Source organism: Apus apus, chromosome 1 (assembly GCF_020740795.1).
Source record: "Apus apus isolate bApuApu2 chromosome 1, bApuApu2.pri.cur, whole genome shotgun sequence".
In the NCBI taxonomy this organism is placed as follows: domain Eukaryota; kingdom Metazoa; phylum Chordata; class Aves; order Apodiformes; family Apodidae; genus Apus; species Apus apus.
The window spans coordinates 28,909,586-28,932,025 of NC_067282.1; the positions used below are offsets into that span (position 1 = coordinate 28,909,586).

The 22,440-nt window shown below is 40.6% G+C and overlaps 1 protein-coding gene across 3 annotated transcripts in view; it reads right to left on the reverse strand.

Annotated features, from left to right (window-relative positions):
• The window catches only part of FNDC3A (fibronectin type III domain containing 3A), a 121,767-nt gene that overhangs the window by 89,240 nt on the left and 10,087 nt on the right, over positions 1-22,440 (reverse strand). For 2 of the 3 annotated variants that reach the window (XM_051634781.1, XM_051634789.1), the window contains exon 2: positions 13,017-13,145. In XM_051634781.1, the coding sequence (XP_051490741.1) occupies positions 13,017-13,115 (99 nt within the window). In that variant the 5' untranslated portion in view covers positions 13,116-13,145. Of the gene's footprint in view, positions 1-13,016; positions 13,146-22,440 lie in introns of those variants that run through there. The other variant, XM_051634805.1, reaches the window with a different exon arrangement.

Here is a 22,440-nt window from a genome sequence, read left to right on the forward strand (position 1 = left end):
AAAAACTCCCAACCCCCAGATGCTTAAGATGCTACTAAATGCTGAGAGAATAAAAAACCTCATATCTAAATAAAGTCTAAACGTGCTATAAAGTGCTATATGTGGCATTGTTTAAAGAAAGTCAGGCACTTTGTTGAAGATTTTTTTAATCTGATTTGCAATAGGTTTTTAGATACTGTACTTAAAATAAATAATCTTTTCCTGTAATAATCCTGTCTTCTTTAAAACACTTGTGGATAAAAACACCCTTGCAATTCTTTCAATTGAGCATCAAAACTGAAGACACTTCCCAATTGTACTTCAGCTGTGCATACTTTGCAATTCCTGACTTTGCAAGCTGTACCAATAGTTGCCATGTAAAATACTTCCTGTCAAATAGGTATTCTTTGGTGTTTCCCTATGCAAAAAAACCCACAACTTCCAAAGACTGCCTACTTCCAAGTCTGTTGTGAAGACCTTAATACTGAGAAGAGGGGAAGAATTTGTTTGCTAGTTAGCATACATTTGAAACAAGCTGAACAGTTGTGCCATTGTTAAGAGAGTTCTGCTAGTATTTTCCTTCCATAAAACACCTAGTGATAAATAAATTTAAAAAGAACTGTACAAACATTATGGAAGCTAGCCAAGATGAACAAAATGAGGTGGACAGTTAATAGATTTGCTAAAGATGATGTAAGTCAATGGCACTGAAAAGCATTTATTTGTCAGTAATAACTAGACATGTCTGAAAGTGTGTGCAACCAGTTAGGCATTTACCAAAAAAGAATATCAACATGATAAAGCAGTCATGGCCAACCTTTGGCCTAACAGCCGAATATATTATTTCAGGAAGGTCATAAAGCTACAATTGATTCTGACTCTGTAGGCTGAGGCAGAGCCCTTCCGGTCCTTGTCCTGACTTCCCTCACCCTTCTAAAGTACAAAAAGAGGACCCAGCAAACAGGTTATACACTCTATTTCTGTCCGCTACAACTGGTAAGTTCCAGGAGCAGCAGGTTGCTAGTGGAGATCTTCACCAGCCACGCAGCAGCTGAGCTCATTCTGGCTGTGCAATATTCTGTAATTTTTACACTTGATTCAAGAGCAGAAGTGATAAGTGGGAGGAAAAGGTATAATCTACTCATTTTTTAAAGAACTCCATTGAACAACAACTCAAACCAAAATTTGTGATAGAAGTCCTTTAAAAACTGTTCAATTTTTTTAAATTGTCCTTCCTGCAACGCAGTTGTAACTATTAAGAGAAAAATATAAATAAGCAAGTTGAAACTGAATTTGGAAATTCAGTTTCTGAAGAGTTTAGAAGATCTTAGAAACATACAAGCCATTGGTCTAGAAAGTAAAGACTGGAGAGGATTTTATATTTTCCAACATTGTTTCTGACAGCTCATGTTCCTGTTTGGTGATATAGCAAGTTAAAAGCCCATAATATTTAGGACTGATGGCTATGTCTTTCATATTTCTACCTTAGAGAACAAAAGGAGTGCCAAAGGAAGAACTGCGTTCTCTAGTTATTCAAAACAGCATTTAATTAAAAAAAATAGAATGGTAGGAGTTTCAATAGCACCTTCTAAAGTAGACTTTTTCCCCTGATAAAGTTCCCTATACACTCAGCATTGTGTCAATCTGGATATCACTGTATACCAAAACACTGTGTGGCAACACAAACTTGAGCTGGAAGAGAAATTAAAGACTACATTCTCAGTTTGATCAAGTTGGGAAGGTCCAGTCAGTACTGGACCAAGGGCTCAGTGGGAGAAATCTCTACAACCCTCATCCTTTCTCATCTATTTTTTCCTCTACTTCCAAAAAAGTCAGAGGACATTTTTGCTATGGTGCATAAACTCAGTCTAGCTCTTCCTGGAGAATGTAATTCTGGATGCTTTGTAATGCATATAATTCTGTAATACATGGTGTGTTAGGTGGACTTTGTCCAGTTATAAATAAAAGAAAGCTCTCAATCACCAGGGGACAAAAAATAGGCTTCAGCTAGCAGGGGATGTACTTCAGATTCCTTGTTTGCAAAGTGTGTAATTCTCACATATTTTAAAAGTGAAGCTGCTGTAGTTAAAAATAAGACTTTGCAAAGCAGTTTTTGTCACAACTTGCAGAGAGATTACAAGAGCTGTCTTCTGAGGAAATGTGTGTAAGTAATAAAGGTGACTTTGTAGGTCTTGGACTCTGGCATTCAGGTCCTGGCTTACAGCACATTAGTGTGACACAGCACAGAGAAGGGAATGAAGGAACATGACTGAGTCCAGGAACTATATCCTTTCAAACCTTACTGATAGACGAGCACACAGACTCAGGAACTTAGCCCACGTCCAACAGACTGCAGAGAGTAACTGGGCTATCTCAGAGCTTACAGCTCCAGGCAACTCATACCTCTTCACCTCATAAAAAAAGAAACCATACAGATCTTTAGTCACTTTCCTAAAACAAGAAAGAGTCCATCTTCTGGATATGCTTATTTCTCCCCATTGACTACATTAGCAACCTACAGTGACTAACCAACTTTAAATCCAATTTTAACATGTCATCCCATTCTCCCAAATGTCAGTTTCTGAAGAGATTCATTCAACAGGGGACATGCAGGCCACAAGTATCTTGGGAGGAATCTACTGTATCAGAGACCAAAATTAATCCAGGATTCATGTCACAGAAATGAAAACTGACATTTTAGAGAGAAAGAGGATTACTCAGAGAAGTTTTATGAGGATACTTCATTCCATGAATTTTCATGCATAGATAAGCAGGAAAGGGTATGAACGGCATGGACTTTACTCTTGTTTCTACATTTATTTTCAGACAGAAAATATGAACATAAATACATTTGGATGGTAGTCTAAATTGTGCAATAAATCTGATGCCACTTTCTGCTAATTAAAAGCAGAACAGTATACAGAACTACACACCCAAGACTTTTTAATCCTTACTTTCTGCTGAGGATGATGGCTGCTTCCAGGAAATTTAAAACAAGTTTTCAATGCATCTGCAATCAAGGATGCAGTTTAAAAACATTACGAAAAATTCTGATCTCAAAGGCAAAAAGAATAATTTATACTTAAGTAAGACAATACTTCACTCTTTCTGACCAAAAAACCCCAATTCATTCAGATACAGAAAGGATCTAATAACCTTGAGGAATCGAAACTCACGTCCTCAGAGCTTTTGTGTGTGTGTCCCATTTTTTTTTAAAAATCATAGCCATCAACCAGTTGAAAACTTTTACAGACATGATTTTTTGTATACAGAATGTCCCATATAAGTTTGATTAAGTATTTTCCAGTGATGGTTGCTACACAAAAGTACTAATCAATCCTGGAAAAAAATACAGCTTGATAATCAGCTTCCGTAAGCTGGCACTGCAGCATTACACACAGAAGAGTTCTAATGGTTCTGGTGCACTTCAATGCTATGAAGTCACTGAAGGATGGAAGAATAATTGTCAACTAAAACAAACTTTAATGAATCTCCAAAAGGAGATTGCTAATTCAATAGAGCTGAAGAGCAAGTACAATAAAAACCCAAACTCAATAAAAAAAGAAAAGCAGCCATGCACATACTCTGTACTCTGTGAAATCAAAACCCAGATAAAGGAAAGGAAAACAGTACAACGTGGAAAGCAGTGAGAACAGTTATAACAATATATGTTGTTTAACAACTTTTAACACAGATTTTTTTTCTTGTAAAGAAAAAGATCACGAAACATATGCAGTTCTAGGCTTGGTTTTCAGCAGTAAGGCATAAACAAAGCAAGCTAGAACTTGATAATGTACCATATGCTTTTAGAAACAGAAGCATCAGAACTAAAACTGAGAAAAAGCATTTAGTAATCTAGTTCATATCTTCACCATTATATTTCTGCTGTGCCTCCACAAATGTAAACAATCCGAAAGCCAAAAAGGGGGATTCTCAGAATTATTTCATTTGGTTTTATAGTCATCTGTAATTCTGCTGACTGAAGACTCCATCCTATGGTACAGATTAATAACAACTTTAAGATCAGAGCTTTGAACAGTTAAATAAAAATTTGGTTTTGGAAATACTTATTTGTAAAATTTAAGCTAAGTATCTATTTCAGTGCAAAGAATCTGCACTTAAACTCACAGATTATATACACACATGCACAACATATTTCTATATACACACACACACAAATTATTTTCTCACTATACCTTGCTGAGAAATAAAGCTAACTGAAGGTCAAACACTGCATGTCCCCCCAGGGAAAAGGAAATGGTTAAAAGGTATTGGACTACTTAGAGAGCACTATCTTTTTTGGTAATAAAGGACACCAAGGTTATATAGGGTTGTCTCAATTCGCAACTGTTGGCTTTAGTGGGAAGGTGCAGAGAGGGTCCAGAACTTCAGGGTTGCTGCAAACTTGTGTCAGCAATTTACTGATTTATCTTGGAACAGCACTGGGTGCTGTAGAAACTTTCCAAAACAATTTAACATCTTTCCAAAATCAGTAAAAACAAAGTGCCTGTTAAAGAAAGTAGTTTGAACTCTTGACTCCTCCTTTTCCTCTTAATCGTAAATTTACCTCCCCCTACCAATTCAGGACTCACATAATCCAATACATCCTTCCTGTCTAGCCTCAGCAATAATCAGTAAAGCATCACTGCAGTAGTTACCCTTACATTAAAAACCCTCAAGCACTTCTGTCCTTGTATCATGTTTTCTCAGTGTCACTTGGTTTCTGTCAGTTCCTATGGATCTTCTCTGTACTTCATCCATGACCCTACTTACACTAAAATACAAGGAGTACATTACCCACTCATGCTGAGCACAGTGATGAGAAGGTATAAGAGCAGTACCCCTGTGCTTAATAGAAAAGGAGGAGCTAACAGGCTTGGTCTTTGCCTTACCTTTTCCCTCGTTTTGTCCTACCAAACCAACAGTAGTCCTTTGGTTCCATGGGACACTGAATGAGGCAGTCTCCCATGGCAGCACTAAGTAGCATGCAAATATCCATACTGTTTAAGCTCCCCATGTTTTCTGCCTGAACACACACATTCCTCTAACTTTGTTGATTGCTTTGTTTTAAAACATGGTGGAAAGTTACAGCTTTAACCTGACCAGACGCTTCCACTATTTGAAGCATATGACCTTTCACCTTACCATGTTCAAATATTTGTACTGCTATTTCACATTTAAACTGGTAGCAGAACTTCAAGTATTTGAAATAGATTATCTTGAAAATACCAGCGGTTCCAGAAAGGTATGGAATGGTCTGTATTCTTTTGCTCAGTCAGTTATGCAGTACATACCACATATAGTTAGTTCTGGTAAGACGCAAGGAAGGGGAAATTAATTAAGAAAACCCTCAGATGTTTTACTGTTGAATAAAAACTTGCAAGTTTAGGATACAGTTAAGTAGTCTAACATAAGAAATACCAACATGTAAACAAAATAAAAAAATTTTCTACCAGGTTTTCAATACCTTTTACAGTCTGAACCAACTAAAACTAATTAGAATAGCTACAGTTCAACCTATACACTATGAAGACAGAACATACATGTTTATTTATGTGGACAAAACAGCTCTAAATTTTGATCATGGGAACGCATTTAAGTTCTGTCAGCACTACAGGTTATATTCTAGACTATGCAGTCCAACAGGATGATGTTATGAAAGAAACTGGAACAGTAGTTTTCATATTTTAAAGAAGTAACCCCTATAGAATGTGTATTGTAGGTAAGTAAATAGGGGACTTCCATAAAAACAAGCAATCCTATCATGAAGGCAAAAGTCTTCACATTTCTTGTAGCCTCAAAGTTACAAGAAAACAAACAAACAAGAATACAATGAACTAATACTCTCGTAAAAATATTTTTAAGAAAATATGAAATAGGCTCAGAATTACAAGATGCACTTGAATATCTCACACTTCATTTGAAAGTATATACTCCCTTTTGTTAATGTCTAAAACAAACATACAAAAAAAAGTTAAGATCCTTACGAATTAATAATGGACTGTCTGACCTTTCTGTGACCTAAGTCTTAATTGGCCAACCCTGACAGAGTAAGCAGTACCTGCAATTCTGAATTTCCTTTATTTTAGATATACAAAGTATTTTCTACTTTAGTGATGGCTAAGTAGAAAACCACCAGATGCAAAAAGGGTTTCCAGTAAAATTTCCTGCTGCTGAATGCATTTGCAGATCACAGAATTTTCTGAGTTGGACCTTAAAGCTCACTGAGTTACAACTCCCCTGCAATGGGCAGGGACACCTTCCACTAGAACAGGCTGCTCAGAGCCCCATCCAACCTGCCCTTGAACACTTCCAGGGATGGAGCCCCCACAACACCTCTGAGCAGCCTGTTCCAGTGTTTCATCACCCTTACACTGAAGAATTTATGCCTGACTTCTAACCTAAATCTCTCTTCTTTCAGCTTAAAACCATTACCCCTTGTCCTCTCACTGCAAGCCCCTGTAAAAAGACCCTTCCCAGCTTTCCTGTAGGCCCCCTTCAGCTACTGGAAGGTCACTATAAGGTCCCCCCAGAGCCTTCTCTTTTTCAGGCTGAACAACCCCCACTCCCTGAGCCTGTCCTCAGAAGAGAGGTGCTCCAGCCCTCAGATCATTTTCATTGCCCTTCTCTGGACATGTTCCAACAGGTCCACATCTTTCTTGTGCTGGGGGCTTCAGAGCTGGATGCAATATTCTAGGTGAGGTCTCACCAGGGCAGAGTAGAGGGGCAGAATCACCTCTCTCTATCTGCTGGCCACAGTTCTTTTGATACAGCCCAGGATGGAGTTGGCCTTCAGAGCTGCAACTGCACATTGGTGGCTCATGTCCAGCTTTTGATCCACTAGTACCCCCAGGTCCTTTTCCACAGGGCTGCTCTCAAGTGTGACCTCCCCCAGCCTGTATTGGGTTACCTCAGCCCAGGTGCAGGACCCTGCACTTGGCCTTGTTGAACCTCATGAGGTTCCCCTGGGCCCACTTCTCCCTCTGGATGGCATTCCATCCCTCTGGCATATCAACTGCACCACCCAGCTCGGTGTCATCAACAAATTTGCTGAGGGTGCTCTCAATGCCACCATCAATATCGTTAATGAAGATAATAAACAACACTGAGCCCAGCACTGACCCCTGAGGGACACCACTTGTCACTGTTTTCCATCTGGACTTAGAGCCGTTGACTACTACCCTCTGGATGTGACCACCTAGCCAGTTCCTTAGCCACTGAACAGTCCACCCACCAAACCCATATCTCTCCAATTTAGTGAGAAGGATGTTGTGGGGGACTGTGTCAAATGCCTTGCAGAAGTCCAGATAGATAGAGTTGTGAGGAGAGGGGTTGCCAGTGAAGACTGAGGCAAAACAGTCGTTGAGAACCTCAGCCTTCTCCTTGTCTGTTGTTACCATTTCACCATTGTGGCTCATCATGGGGGTGCACTTTCTTTAACCTTCCTTTTCTGGTTTACATACCTGCAGAAGCCCTTCTTGTTTTTCTTAACATCTCTTGCCAAGTTCAGTTCTAGCTGTGCCTTGGCTTTCCTGACCTCACCCCTGCATAACTGGGCAGTGTCCCTACACTCTACCCAGGATACCTGTCCCCTCTTCCACTACCTGTGTAGGTCCATCTTGCCTTTTAGTTTGACCAGCAGGTCTCTGCTCAGCCACGCTGGTCTCTTACCTTCCTTGCCCAATTTCCTATACCAGGGGATTGAGTCCTCTTGCGCCCTATGGAAAGCATCTTTAAAGACACCAGCTCTCTGATGCTTCTTAGCCTCTCAACTTCATCTCTTAGCTCAGCCACCATGCAGAGCAGGTCCTCTACTTGGTCACACATGGTACATACGTTGTTAGAGCAATCACTGAGTGTTGGAGATAGGCTGTGGCATTCCCTTGTGTAGGACCAGACCTTTCCTCACACTCATATAATATGCCCTTTAGGTCAGCAGTCATAATTGGCTTAAAGATGGCTGTTCCATGTGGCACTTTAAACCCTCACCTGCCTGCCTCCTCTGCCAGAAAACAACAACTGGGATGCCATGAGGGAGGTAGCCAGCTGCTAGCTGCTAGCTAGAGAGGGTAAGTGGCGGGAAAACAGCAACAATGTTGCAAACCACAAGTCTGCCTGGTAACAGCAGTGGCGGGAAAAAGTCCCTGCCTGATTGGCTGAGAAGCCCCAGAAACAAGAGACTGGCCAATTGGGAGCAAAGGAGACCCATAAAAGAGACAGCATGTGTGCTGCTTGGGGCGCACTTTTGGATGGACACTGAAGCTGCTGCTGCTTGCTCTTGGGGGGTGATCTGCGCCTTGGGGGTGCCTGCCAGCCAGAGGTCCCTGCTCCTGTTTCCGCTCCTGTTTACCTGCTAGTCCCGGCTCCCAGCTCGTCCCTGCTACTCCCAGCTAGTTCCTGCAGCCCGGCTCCCAGGTAGTCCCGGCTTCCGCTTTACCTGCTACTCCCAGCTAGTTCCTGCAGCCTGGCTCCCAGCTAGTCCCGGCTCCCGCTTCACCTGTGGTCCCGGCTCCCGGGTAGTCCCAGCTCCCACTTCACCTGCAGTCCCGGCTCCTGGCTTGCCTGCGGTTCCTGCCTGCTGCTACCCACCTGCGGTACCTGCCTGCTGCTGAGCACGTGCGGTGAGACTTCTTCCTGCCACCCGTGGTTCTAAGACTGGGTTGCAGGGGAAGTCATCCGCAGCTACTATAAAAGTACCTAGACCATCTCAGGAACAAAGTAAGGGATTGTATTCTGGGTATAATTCTCTCCCTGAGGTGTTCCTGTCTCACCTGCACACAAACCGCGACCCCATACGGGACAAGTGTCAGGCATATCCCTCCTTCCTCTTCCCCTCTGTGTGATAATAATAATTAATCTGGGTGTGTAAATAAGGCCTATCTGTATATAAGTATTAGAGCATATGTAAGTTCTTGGTATTTGGCGTTTTAAAGATATTTTACAGATCCTGTGTCTTTTAATTACCCTCTTTGAGTCTCCTGCCCCAAATTGTTTTATTTTTTTTCCCTCAATAAACCGTGTATTCGTAAATTCTGATTGGGGATTGGCTGCTGTTATTGGAAACACTAGTGAGCATTGAACAAGTGTCTCGCCCGAAAAGTCAGTGCCGAAGTTCACTGCTCCTCTGTGAGAGGTGAGCGCTGCATGCGGACCTCTCAGCAGATCCCGATCAGTTAAATTCACTCCAAAAAGGAGATACAATAGGTCACAGATCGCGACATCCCTGCAGCCGGAGACCTGGATGGCCGCATGCCTCTGTGGCAGCATGGTGTGATTTGCTGCATCTGTTACAGCAGAGGTAACTGCTTTTGCCTGAGTGGATACTATCTCCAAGTCTCTTTCTATTGTTGGTGTTGTTGTGGCTGTTGTTCACCTCCTTATCTAGTAATCAGCTATGCAAAGTGCTAGGTCCTAAGTGCTAAATGCCTTAAAGATCCTCGCGTTCACACCTCACCTTAAAGATCCTTGGGTTCACAAACTTCTCAAGTCATGTATCAGATGCAAAGGAAGGACAGAAAACAAAAGTCAACTTTCACTAGACATTGTGGGACACAGAGCAGTAGCCAAGATTGCAGTATAACTGCTAGTTACCATAAAACGAAGAAAGAAACTGACTGACTTTACTGATGACTGAGCATCTGCCCAATGCTTTCCGCAGATTCTTTTTTAAAATAAACACTACCACTACCAGTTCCCCTTTACGCAGTATTCTTAATGAGAAAGTTTTTTGTAGTTTCATTTTTTTTAAATAAAAAGGACACTGAGAGCATATACGATGTTTTTCTCTTAAAAAGATTAACAGAAACACCCAAAATTTCATTTCTTTGAAGAAACTTTTGCTTATTTTCCAGTTTTAATTTTGCTTGGCAGGAGAAAGAGAGACATTTGAATGAAAAAGTACCCCCAAAAAAACATTTAAACTCCTATCTGGCTCAAAATTTTGCACGATTATGGAGTAAGCTTGACAACACAACTTGATAGTATTTTTTGGGGGTAAGGCAGAACAATTAGCTCTCTCTCAACTATCTTTGAAAGGTCATGGTGATTAGGGGAGGTTCCCAAGGACTGGAAGAAAGTAAATGTCACTGCAATCTTCAAAAAAAAGGGCAAGGAGGAGAATCCAGAGAGCTATTGGCCAATCAACATTACCTTCAGCTCTGGGAAGATGAGTGAGCAAATCTTCCTAGAAGCCATTTCCAAACACATTAGAGATAAAAAGGTGATCAGGAGTAGTCAGTATGGATTGACAAAGGGGAAATCATGCCTGATGAACCTGGATGTCATTCTACAATGAAATTATCAGCTGAGCGAATGAGAGGAGAGCAGTAGATACTGTTTATAATTACTGTAGTGATGCTTTTGACACAGTCTTGCTTAACAGCCGCACACAGAAACTGATGAGGTACTGCCTGAACATAGGCATTAAGGTAGCCTGAAAGATGGCTCAAAGGGTTGTGATGAGCAATGCGAAGTCCAGCAGGCAGCCATTCACTGGTCATCTATCTCACTGGTTGGTACTGGGACAGAGTCTACTATCTTCTGTAAAGACCTGGTTGACAGGACAAAGTACACCAAGTTGGCAAGTGATACGAAACTGGGAGAAGTGGCTGGTACAGTAGATGGCTGCACTGCCATCCAGACCAACCTTGACAAACAGAAGAAACTGGCCAGCAGAAATCTCATGAAGTTCAATATAGGGAAGTCCTATACCTGAGGAAGAATAATCCCATGCTGAAATATACACTGGGAGCTGACTAGCTGGAAAGTAGCTTTTCAGAAAAGAAATTGTGAACAAGTTGAATCTGAGTCAACAAGGCACCCTTGATGCCAACAGCATCCTCCATTGCATTAGCAATAACACTGCCAACAGGTCAAGGAAGGTGATCCTTTTACCTACCCAGCACTGGTGAGTGATGTACAGTTCAAGGTCCAGTCCTGGGCTCCCCAGTACAAGAAGGACATGAACATACTTGAGAAAGTCCAGCAAAGGGCCACAAAAATGATGAAGGGACTGGAGTACCTGATGTGTGAGGAGAGACAGAGAGCCGGGACTGTTCAGCCTGGAGAAGAGATGTATCAGGGCAGATCTTATTATCAGTGTGCACAGACACCTGAAGGTAGGGGGAATAAATAAAACTGAGCCAGACTCTTCTCAGCAGTGTCCAGTGAAAGGACAAAAGGCCATTGACACAATCAGAAATTCCACAAAAATGTAAAAAAATATTTCACTGTGAGGGTGAGTTAAATACTGGGGGACAGACTGCCAGAGAGGCTGCCGAGTCCCTTATCCCTAAAGATACAGAAAGACAGCTGGAGATACTCCACTGGAAACACTCACTGGAGTGACCTGCTTTAGTTGACCTTGCACTGAGTGGGGGAAAGCTGAACAGCATCAATTCCAGACATCCCTTCCAACCTCAAGGGTTCTGTGAATCATTATAATAATTTTTAAACAATAGTAAAAAAAAAATAAAATCACAATTGGGTAAAGAAAAGAAACAGTGGTGGTAAGTGTAAGGTAGCATCAGCATGTTTTATTATTCTTTTATTTGTCTTAAGGTTTAACTCTGTGGAGCACAAAGCCTCAGGATGGAATATTTTGGTCACCTGCCTGGTCCACTACTCCCCACAAGTAGGTCAGAGGTGTGACCCCTTTCCTTCCTTTTGTTTCCAGTGCATAAGAAGTTTAGCAGAACCAAGCAATGACCTTGGTTCTACATACTGTTCTCCAGTAGTAGCTATAATAACTGAGCATTATCAGTCCTAGAAGCAGACACTGACTGAAAAATATGCTGTTAATTTCAGAAAGTGCAGTTACTTAGAAGAGACTTAAACGAAAAGTAAAATGACTGGAAATAATTAGTTCTGTCCCAGCTCAAACCAGGAGAGTTTGCAAGGCTTTAAAATTCACCTTTCCAAGGCAGAAGATGTAAGGAAACAATAACAGTTTTCCTTTTGCATGTAAATTACTACATCTAAACATCAGCATTTGAAAGAAGAACTGAAAGAGAAAGCAAGTTTGGATATTTTTCCCTTTTTCTGGAATGTTCTATCCATACATTAATTCAAAATATTTATCAGCTCCTTCTCTGTATTTAAGCTTCCCCTACTTTGTGAAGATCTCACTGCAGCACAAACCTTATCTCATCAACTGTTGCAATTCACTCTCGAGTCTAATTTCAGAGCTCTGTTCTGTTTTTGCCCAAAAAATTGATTCCTCCTTATGCAGAAAAAATATTTCTCATAAAGATCAAGCATGGGAATGGCAGACTGTAAGGGTCTTCAATAGATCATCAAGTTCAGTCTGTTGCTACAACAGGCAGTGATCTCTCAATCCATTCAGATACTTCAAATAATTTGCTTAATTATTCACTCCTTTCCCCCTATTGGAAGCTGCTCCAGACCTGTGCTTATCTGGGGTTTAAAATATTCTTCCTAGGTTAATGATATGGAGAATGCAAAAGCTTTTGCCAACACTTCTTTACTGGAGCTGACTTTTCTCAAGTGTTCTGAAACCATAATAACAAGTATTTCTACCACCGTGCCTGGTGTTGTTAAAAAAAAATAAAATAAATTTGAAAAAGTGTCCAGGCAGACACTAACATACAAAAGCAAGTCCCACCCTTCACTATACCCAGTTGTTTAACAAATGTCATTGTAGAGGCTGTAGAGTTGTTAGCACATGTGGTGCCTGAGCTAGTAAGCTCTACCATAGGGAAAGGTTTATTAACGTTAACAAGGGCACATGGTGATGTAAATATGTAGCTTCCAAATTAAGACTCAAGCATGGCCAGACAGTTTGGCAGCTGTTCAGTCCCATCCTTCTATGAAGATGTTCTTTCACAAGACAGGCTTTCTGCTTTATACTCCTTAGAAATCTCTTTTCTGCACCAGTTTTACCTTCACCTCAATCTCTAAAACACATGCATGATCAAAGCTACACAAAAATATTCCAGATGAGGCTTTACTATCTTCTACAGTATCATTATGTCAGTGATGATGTCGGAAGAAGAAAAAAGATATTGAAGTTTCCTTACCTGCTGAGCTCCATCACCACTGACAATAGGGGAAGTCAGAAGAGGAATTTCACTACTTATAATTGAAGTGGTATCCAGTAACGGTGGATGTTCTGCCATCCTTGATGGTACACTAATTCACAAGATCACCTGCAAGGAAAAGTTACTGAAATGGTTAAACTATCTAAATAATTCTGAATAATTATGCTTAAAAGACAGCTTCACCTAAAAAAAAAAAAAATACAAATTAAGTCAGATAACTTCAGAAAGTATGCTTCCACAACGTTCCAGCAATCACGTAAATGTGAAGATGTGTCCAGTGAGCTCGTGTGAGCTTTACCCGCGCAGAGGGCAGGTTTAGACCCCCTCTAGCGGCTGAGCCTTACAAGAACGCAGACCCAGTGTTCCGGCTTACTAGGAAAGCGGTAAAAGCCTGAGATCTACGAACAAGGACACTTAATATATATATTTTAAAAAATCACCAACCCACTTTTCCTACTGTTAAAACGAACGAGATACTTATTTTAGGAATGCCTAGTTACTAGGAAATGTTCAAGTGAGACACAAAAGAATTAAATAAAATATATTGTGCACAATCTGACATTTCTTTACTTTGAAAATGTATTAAACCCAGAATTAAAGCTGTGGCATGCTGAAAACCGTTGGCCCTGTAATAGCTTTACCAGCAGATAAAATTTGTGGGGTGGGAGGGTGAAAGAGGTAATGCCCACACACAAAACTACAATACTCATAACTATACAATGGAAAAGTCTTCGCTAGCACACACTTTAAAGCTACACCAAATTTGATTGCAAGAAAAAAGCCACCTAGGCAAGTGGTCCACAGAAACAGTGAGCCTCTTCAACTCTGATGAATGCCAGATAACAGCAGAATAGAAAGCAAGATTCAGCCAAGCACTCTTTTCAATGACATTGACAAGTCATAGGTAACATTTTATACTATTTTGCATGTTAGCACTAAATGAAGACTGGGTGGAAGAATTAAGACCAAAAAAGCTGAAGATTACAATCTTTCAATTAAATATGTATTGTAGGTCTAACAAGCTGCTAATCACTAAGATATACTGGTTTCTTACACAGCACACCTATCTTTTGGGGAAAAAAAAATTAGATCAACAATAACTAAGAAACTGCTATTTCTTAACAAAGCAAAAAGAGAGATGGAAAGAATTCACTAGAAATGAATGGTATATTCAGAATTCCCACAGGTTAATCACATTTCACATGTGAAAACAGTGCTTAACATCAAACATAGACAGAGATTAAGCTGAGAATAAACTTGTACAGTATTTTTAAAACAGAACTGCCTCTTTTAGCCAGTACTTACAGTAGCCTGGTGAAAATAAGTAGGTACAACTTTAAAGTTAAACAACCTGACAGTGTTGTTACAGGTTTAAGTTTTGCCTTGGTATCAGCTTCTACTAAGGCTTCTACACTTCTAACACAGATATATTGTCTACTCATAGAGATGCTTACTAGTTAGAGCATATAAAATTAATTTAAATTAAGAAATACCAGATACAATTCAAGGAGTGGTAAAGTCAGCTTAATGAGACTGACTTTGGTACCAAATTCTAGAGATGATATTTGGTTAATTTAAAGAGCTATTATTACAGTGTACTACTCAGAACTACCTCCATCCCACCCAAACTGCTTTTACTTAGCATCTGCTAAGGCAGATGCTGTCTATCTGCTGAGGGTTAAAAACCCTAACACAGTGCTGTCAGTATGAGACGTCTCACACAGAACAAGAACATTTTCTAGAAAATGCATTAACAAAGCACTATAAGCCTCTCATCCAGCTATACATATATAGTATAATTCAGCAATTCCCATGCTAGATGTTATCCTACTATAAAACTATGAAATTGGAGAAAAAAATATTCTGAATTTATTGTAGATGTTTCATTAACTTTCCTGGTCTATTCTGCAAAGATTAAAGTTGGAGAAAAAAATATCCCTCCAGGTTAAAAGGCTTTGAAACCTAACTGTGATTACTTAAGAATTCATCATCGCTTATTTATACCTGCTTAGCCAGATTAATTAGTCTCCCAAGCAATGAGGACAGAGTTTTCTATTCCTACCTTACTTTAAAAGCTTTCCCACTGATCAAAAAATCCCTCAGGCTACAGTCAGTCCCCACCACTTCTGCAGATGGCAGCAGGTTGATAAAATTTACTTGGATCATCTTTCAAGCTAGTAAGTTTGATGGTAAGATTCCCAGGATACTATCCAATGACCATTTAATGTAAAATGAATGCACAGCCTGGAAGCAGGGGTTAGAATCAAAGCATGATTCCCTCTTCCCATGATAGCTACAACCAGACTTGCTCTTGTGCCATCTCTCTATTTTACAGCTCCAAATAGTTTGTGCTCCTATCTATAGAGTCACAGACAGAAAAGTAATTTCAGTATTTCAAGCTATAACACAACACACTCCCAGACTAAGCTGGATTGAATTTTCCCAAGTTTAAGTTGAATCCAGTTCATTATTCACAAGTCGTCATGCTGATGACTAGTCTCTTATATAAGAAAGCATTAACCTCCTTTATCACACAACATGACTTTTAACTGAATGCATAACTTAGAATGCACTCGGAGCTATGACCATTTATTAGGCATAAATCAAAACATGTCTATCAAATTGGACACCAGTGAGAATTAAACTTAACCCAAACTGACTCCAATACGACTGTCATGGTAACTTGTTCAGCCCTTTCAAGACAGGAGCAGCTCTGGATATACATAACACTTGGTCTCCGGTTCATTCATTCTCTTGCACAGGACTTTAATGATTTGGTTTGTATGAAAAATAGCTTCCCACAGGCACCTGAGTGCTTAGGTGGATAGTTCACGTTTGGCACACAGCCCTCAGTGCCTTACTGCGGACACAACTGAATTCCATGTCTGGATCCAAACTTTTTATTTACTCTGGAGATGAAGCACCTTGCTCATCAATAAACCCTGACAGGAGATACTAGGTACAGCGTTACTCCTGACACCCTCTACAATAATAATAGTGCTACCTGTCAGACTGTGTAATCAATCTAGGGAGAAAATAAATCAATGCTTTCTTGACAATACAATATTAGATTTCTCTACAGAACTAGTTCTGAGAAGTAAAAGCTGAAACATCACACCAATGTGGGTCTATGCTACAAGTATCATTAAAAGCCTTTTCTCTAGCAGTAGTCAAGAGTCAGCAACCTGTACAAATTAGGGTGCATAATCTGGCCAGACAAGATGTGGTATGTCCATCAGTTGCAGGTGCCTTTTCTTTTTAGCTGTGAGGATAAATAAAGACAGATAGGAATCTAAAAAGGGAGTAGTACTATGTGGCAAAAGGAGAAGAAATCAGAAAAATGACAAAGAGTTGGCACAAAAATAAGCAGAAATGCTCAATAAATATGACTTGGAAATAAATGCTATTACATTACATGCAATGCAGGGATATCAAATGGGCACAGACAGAGCTTTTAAATCAGCCGACCCAGATAGCTTGTGGTCAAGATTTCTGGAATAAGAGATCTACCTAGATCTTTTAAAAAAAAAAAAACAACCCAAAACTTGCCAAAAACTTGAGTCCTGGGAAAGTCTCAGAGAGCTAGAAGAAAACAAGTCTTGCATTAAATATGCTATTGTAAAAGGGCAAATGGGACAACTGAGGTCTGTTAACAGCGATCTGAGACCAAATAAAAGTTAGTAGTTGACATTGGATGTTATTTGTACAGAATTAAAAGACAAGTATGACTGGTGGAAAAAAGCTTACCCAATTAACTTGATAAGAATCTTCTGATGACAGGTATTGCTGATAGAAGTACTAATAATAGAACCAGAAAAACAATCTTAAACCATACTTGGCATTATATAACATTTCTCTTCAACAAAAACATGGAACAGATATCACATGGACTAAAACTGGATAGACAGCCCTTAAATATTAACAGTAAAGAGAGTGTTGTTAGGCATGCGATTTTCCAATAGGAAGGGAAGATATCACTTCTTGGCTCCTCATTACAGAACACATTTTTTAACCCAGCTCTCAGGAAAAAAAAAAAAAAGGAAGTCTAGAAATGACAAACCAGACAGTGGTAAGAGACAGTAATTTTACTCCACTAAAATGGCACTAATAACTTAAAACACTAGGCATAACAAAAGATTCAATGCGTAAGAGTAAAGCCATTCTTTTTAAAATAAAAAAGAATGAACTTAATCCTGTGGAGAGTTGATTCTTGAAAAGGATAAGGTAATAGAACTGGACAGCCAAACACAAGCTCTTCAAAGCACTGTATCCATTATATCAACAGGTGTACCTCACTTAGCAACAAGGAGGGTATTTTCCCTGCCTTTGGCTGCAAATAACTACAGTCTCCACTGGAATAATGCAACAAGCTTTGTCTCCAATTTGCTGGCTTAAAATTGTTGATACTTGCGTGTAGTACGACTGACTTGAACTTCTTGAAAACACTGTTCCATATTGAAAGTACTGAAAGCCAAGTATGTGCATACCATAATTTCAGCCTTATTCCACATAACGCTATTCTGGATTATATGACTGTCTTCTAACTCCACCCAGTTTCCCAATATACTCAGGATTTAGTGAGGTCTTGAAAAGGACACAGGAAAAGCAGCTTTCCTTTGGACAACAGGTAAGGCTCAACCTCCAAAGCCATTACAAACAATTCACTACCCTACTGTCAGATTTCCTCCACCACTGTAAGGGATGCAGCAGCCTTCAGAACAGGTAAAATAAGACATGGGATAAATCCAAGAATGTATTTATGGCCAACTCACTACATTGTTCTACGGACACTTTGAAAGGGACCAGACAAGGAAGATGACACATTAGAGTAATACACTATTGCTCAGCACAGAAGCAGCAGAGAAGTAATTTTCTACTGGTGGCACATTAAAGGCATGGTTTTTTAGAAATCTATATTGACTAATGCACAGCAACAACTGCTGCATGAAGAGCCATCTCATTTCTTGTCTTGCTACTGAATATACTGAGCTAGTAGTAGTCAATCAAAGTGTATTTCAGCATTGCCAGCTCAGATGACTCTGTTATTCCGGAGTCTGGACTGAACCTGTCCTAGGTTGCAATGAAAGCACAAGGTCTCCTGAGATTTCAACCATGTTGGGTAGGTTAATGCTCTGTATGAAACTTGAGTAGCAAACTACCAATTCTGCACTATCCCCAGCCAAACTACTTTTCATTTTCTTTAGGAATTTTGAAAGATTTTTTCTGAAGGCCATCAAAGCCGAAACAAAGGGAAGGCATCTAAATGTACTGGTCATCATTTGTTTAGAGACTCCAGACGCATGCCTGAGGAACCATTAAAGAATGGGTTACACTAACAAGCCAAAAGGCTAAATGATGTTAAGGCTCAAAGACTGAGATCCACCCAATAATTCAGTAAGTAAGTTTGCCTTCCTGAACTGTAAAGACAACTCAATCCTTACATGCCTTCACATTTTGTCGTAGTGTTTCTGTGGCATTACTCTCATTGTTCTGAAGACATACTTAACACTTGCTTTTTCCCTCAGTCAATTGTTCATTAAGGGTTCAGGAATACTGTAAGGCTGAGATCACTGGGCAGTGCATTTCCTCTCCACATGTGAAAGATCAGTGTTTTCATCTTCAAGAGCTGATCTTAATGATAGCTTCTGAAAAACACATCAGCATTAAATCAGTCGGATCACCAAGGTAAAACAACGTGAGTCAGCAGCATGTCTCCTCCTAGCAACCAAGGCTAACAGCATATCAGGGTGTATTAGCAGAGAAGTACAGCTAATGGGCTGAGGAAGGTGATTATTCCCTTCTACTCAGCATTTATAAGGTGCCACTTGGAACATCACATTCGGTTTTGCTCTTCCCAGCCACCTCCTCCTCCCCAGTATGAGAGAGATGCCACAAAGACTGTTATTGGGCTTAGGCCCATGAAAGACAAGGAGAAGCCAAAAAAAAAAACCACTGGAGTAGCCAAGGGGTCACATACTGGCTGGATCCCACTCTGTGAAGGATGCTTGTCAAGAGCCTTAAATCAAATTATTCTTGAAGGCATGCAGCAGAAGTAGACGTGATAGACACATGCTGCACCACTGGACATTCCATCTGACTGTAAAGGGAAAAAAAAGAAATCTTCACAACTAGAGTGCTGTAGCACTGGCATAGATTACCCTGAGAGGATGCAAAAATCTCAATCCTGTAGATCAGTGGTCTTAAAAGTGGGATGCATGCACCCCAGGGGATGCACAAGAACTTGGGGTGTGGGAAGAAAATACTTCGTCATTGCTAAATAAAATATATATTCAAATAGTGGTTTTTGTCTTTATGATTTTTTTTGTGTACACTTTATACTGTACATACTATATTAGTAGAGTAATATATGCATATAATAAAAAATACATATTTAGGAGGTTATGATAAAAAAAGTTTGGAGACCACTGCTACAGAAAGTCAAAACCTGATCATGAAGGTCTTGACAAAGGGCTGAAGAAGGCAATCTCCAAAGGTATTCTGAGCTGAATTCTTCTATGAATTCCAGAGTATAAATCAATCAAACTATGGCATGTAATGCCAAAGTTAAATAGTTTTCAGCAGATCGGAAGCCAGAGAGGGGACAGTAGTTTGTTTCCCGAGCTCTTAAAACCCATCAGATTCTCAGTTCAGAATTTCAAAGTAACAATGACAGTGGTAACCAAAACTGAAACTCATAGACTTAAGGTTCGAATTTTGGAAGACGTTCCCATAACGCTGTCCATAAGAGAATTACTTTATTCCCTGGACTAAGAACATGAGGAAAGCTGCATTAGAGGATAATTACAAATTAAAAGTTAGCCTTTTGTATTAAACACACAACACAAGCAGGCTTTCCATTTTGGTTGGGCTGAAGGCACTACTATGACAAATGTAGTAATAGCAAATAATGCTGCGCACAAAAATAATTAAGGAGGACTCCTATCCTGAACATTCACTGCTTCTGGCTATTGAGTTTGATACAAAATACAATTAATTGCTTTTCCCACAACTGGACGACTTAAGGCCACCCTCCACAGTGGTGTCTCTGGTGCCTACTGAAGGAGAAATTTACACTGTTGCTTTTTGCTCAGTTTTTGTCATTTACAGACTTCTTCCCTACCAACCTACTTCTTACCACAATACTTTCAGCACCTCTTTCACATCCTAATTATGTCAAACCTGCTGACCAACAGATACAAACATATTTATTACCACAAAGGGCTCTTCACACAAGCCTTGGTTCTATACAACACAAGAACACAAGTTTAAGCGGGGACACGACAAAGTGCCTAACACAGAAAGGTGCAGCATAAGGAACAGGCTCAATGAAATCAATACTAAATGTTTGTAAACTGCCTGTTGCCGTTACACAATAAATGACAAAACAGGGCTATTCCACCATTTATTTGTCAGTAGCGCAGTTTCATACATGCTTCAGCCTGTATCACGTTACAGCTGTCAATCTGATGTTGCCATAAGGTGTAAGACACACCTTAACCTAGTGGGTTAAGTACAGCAGAGCAGGTGTGCATTCCTCCTTCTCCCAAGTCCTCCTGCAGCTACATTCCCCAAGGTACCACAGGCAGTGCTCACCCTCAGGTCCAGACAACTTCCGGTAAGAAGGAAAAGCTTCTCTGAACAGGAGACAACTCTTTCTAGGTTTTGCCAAAGACCAAGGAATGAACTTACAGAACCAAAAAACCCCACAAAATCATTGCCCAATCCTAATGCAGGAAATGCTTTGATTTTGCCTTCTGCAACATGTAGACAGTAGGGGTACTTTAAAAATTAATCTCTTTCAAAAGCTGAAATAAAGCCCTATTGTATTCAGATTAGAGCCTCACATCTGACTGACTTCTTTTCAAGAAGATACAAGCTACTATTTAAACTTGTCCTGTGATTAAGGTGTTTATAAGTATTCACCAAGACCATTCTTTAGTGCCTACTGTGAGATAAATTTATTATTATTTCTTACAGTCTTTAAAAGATATGTCCTGCCTGCAAATTTGAGACTTGTAAAAATTACTATCATCATTTCTTCCAACCTGTCAGATTGGACATTCAGCTGAGAAGGTCCTAAGCCCAGCTAGAAATTAATCTGCCCTCTATGGTAAAGGACAACAAGGAAAGCTTCTATAAAAGTTTCTTAACACCAGAAGGAAGACCAGAGAGACCCTCCATTTCCTATTAGATGCAGGAGGAAACATAATGACAATGGGTGAGGAAAAGGCTGAGGTGCTTATTGACTTCTTTGCCCCAGTTTTTAGTAACTGGACCAATTAAACAGAGGGAAACGAAAGCCCTAAGCTAGAGGACAGGGACCAGGAGCAGAATGACCCCCTCACAATCCAAGAGGAGATAGTCGGTGATCTGCTCCACCACAAAGATGCACACAAATCTACATGGCCAGAGGGAACACACCCAAAAGTGCTGAAAGACCTGTCAGGGGTGCTCACCAAACCAGTTTCCATCATTTATCAGCAGTCCTGAGTGACTGGAGAGCTACCAGCAGACTGGAAATCAGCCAACCTAACCCCCATATACAAGAAGGGACAGAAGGATGATCTGGGAAATTACAGGCTTGTTAGTTTGACTTCGGTACCAGGGAAGCTGATAGAGCAGATCATTCTAAGTACCATTCTGCAGTACCTTTGGGACAACCAGGAGGTCATGCTCAGTCAGCATGGGTTCATGACAGGAAGGTCCTGTTCAACTAACCTGATCTCCTTCTATGACAGGGTGACCTGCTTACTGGATGAGAGAAGGGCTGTGGATGTTGTCTACCTTGACTTTAGCAAGGCCTTTGACAAGGTTTCCCACAGCATTCTCCTGGAGAAGCTGGCTGCTCCTGGCTTGGATGTGCACATGCTTTGCTGGATAAAAAACTGGTTGGATGGCCAGGTCCAAAGAGCTGTGTTCAGTGGAGTTAAATCCAGTGGGCGACCAGTCACAAGTGATGTTCCCCAGGGCTCAGTGCTGGGGCTGCTCCTGTGGCAGTGTCGATCTGCTTGAGGGTAGGGAGGCTCTGCAGAGGGATCTGGACAGGCTTGATCTATGGGCCAAGGCCAATGGCACGAGGCTTGATAAGGCCAAATGTCGGGTCCTGCACTTTAGCCACAACAACCCCTGGGAGTGCTACAGGCTTGGGAAGGAGTGGCTGGAGAGGGAGAGAGAGACCTGGGGGTGTTGACTGACAGCCGGATTAATACAAGCCAGCAGTGTGCCCAGGTGGCCAAGAAGGCCAATGGCAACCTGGTCTGCATTTGGAAGTGTGACCAGCAGGACCAGGGAGGTGATCTTATCCCTACACTCAGCCTTGGTAAGGCAGCACCTCAAGCACTGTGTGCAGTTTTGGGCACTGCAGTATAAGAAGGACAGAGGTGCTGGAGAGGTAGGTAGCTGG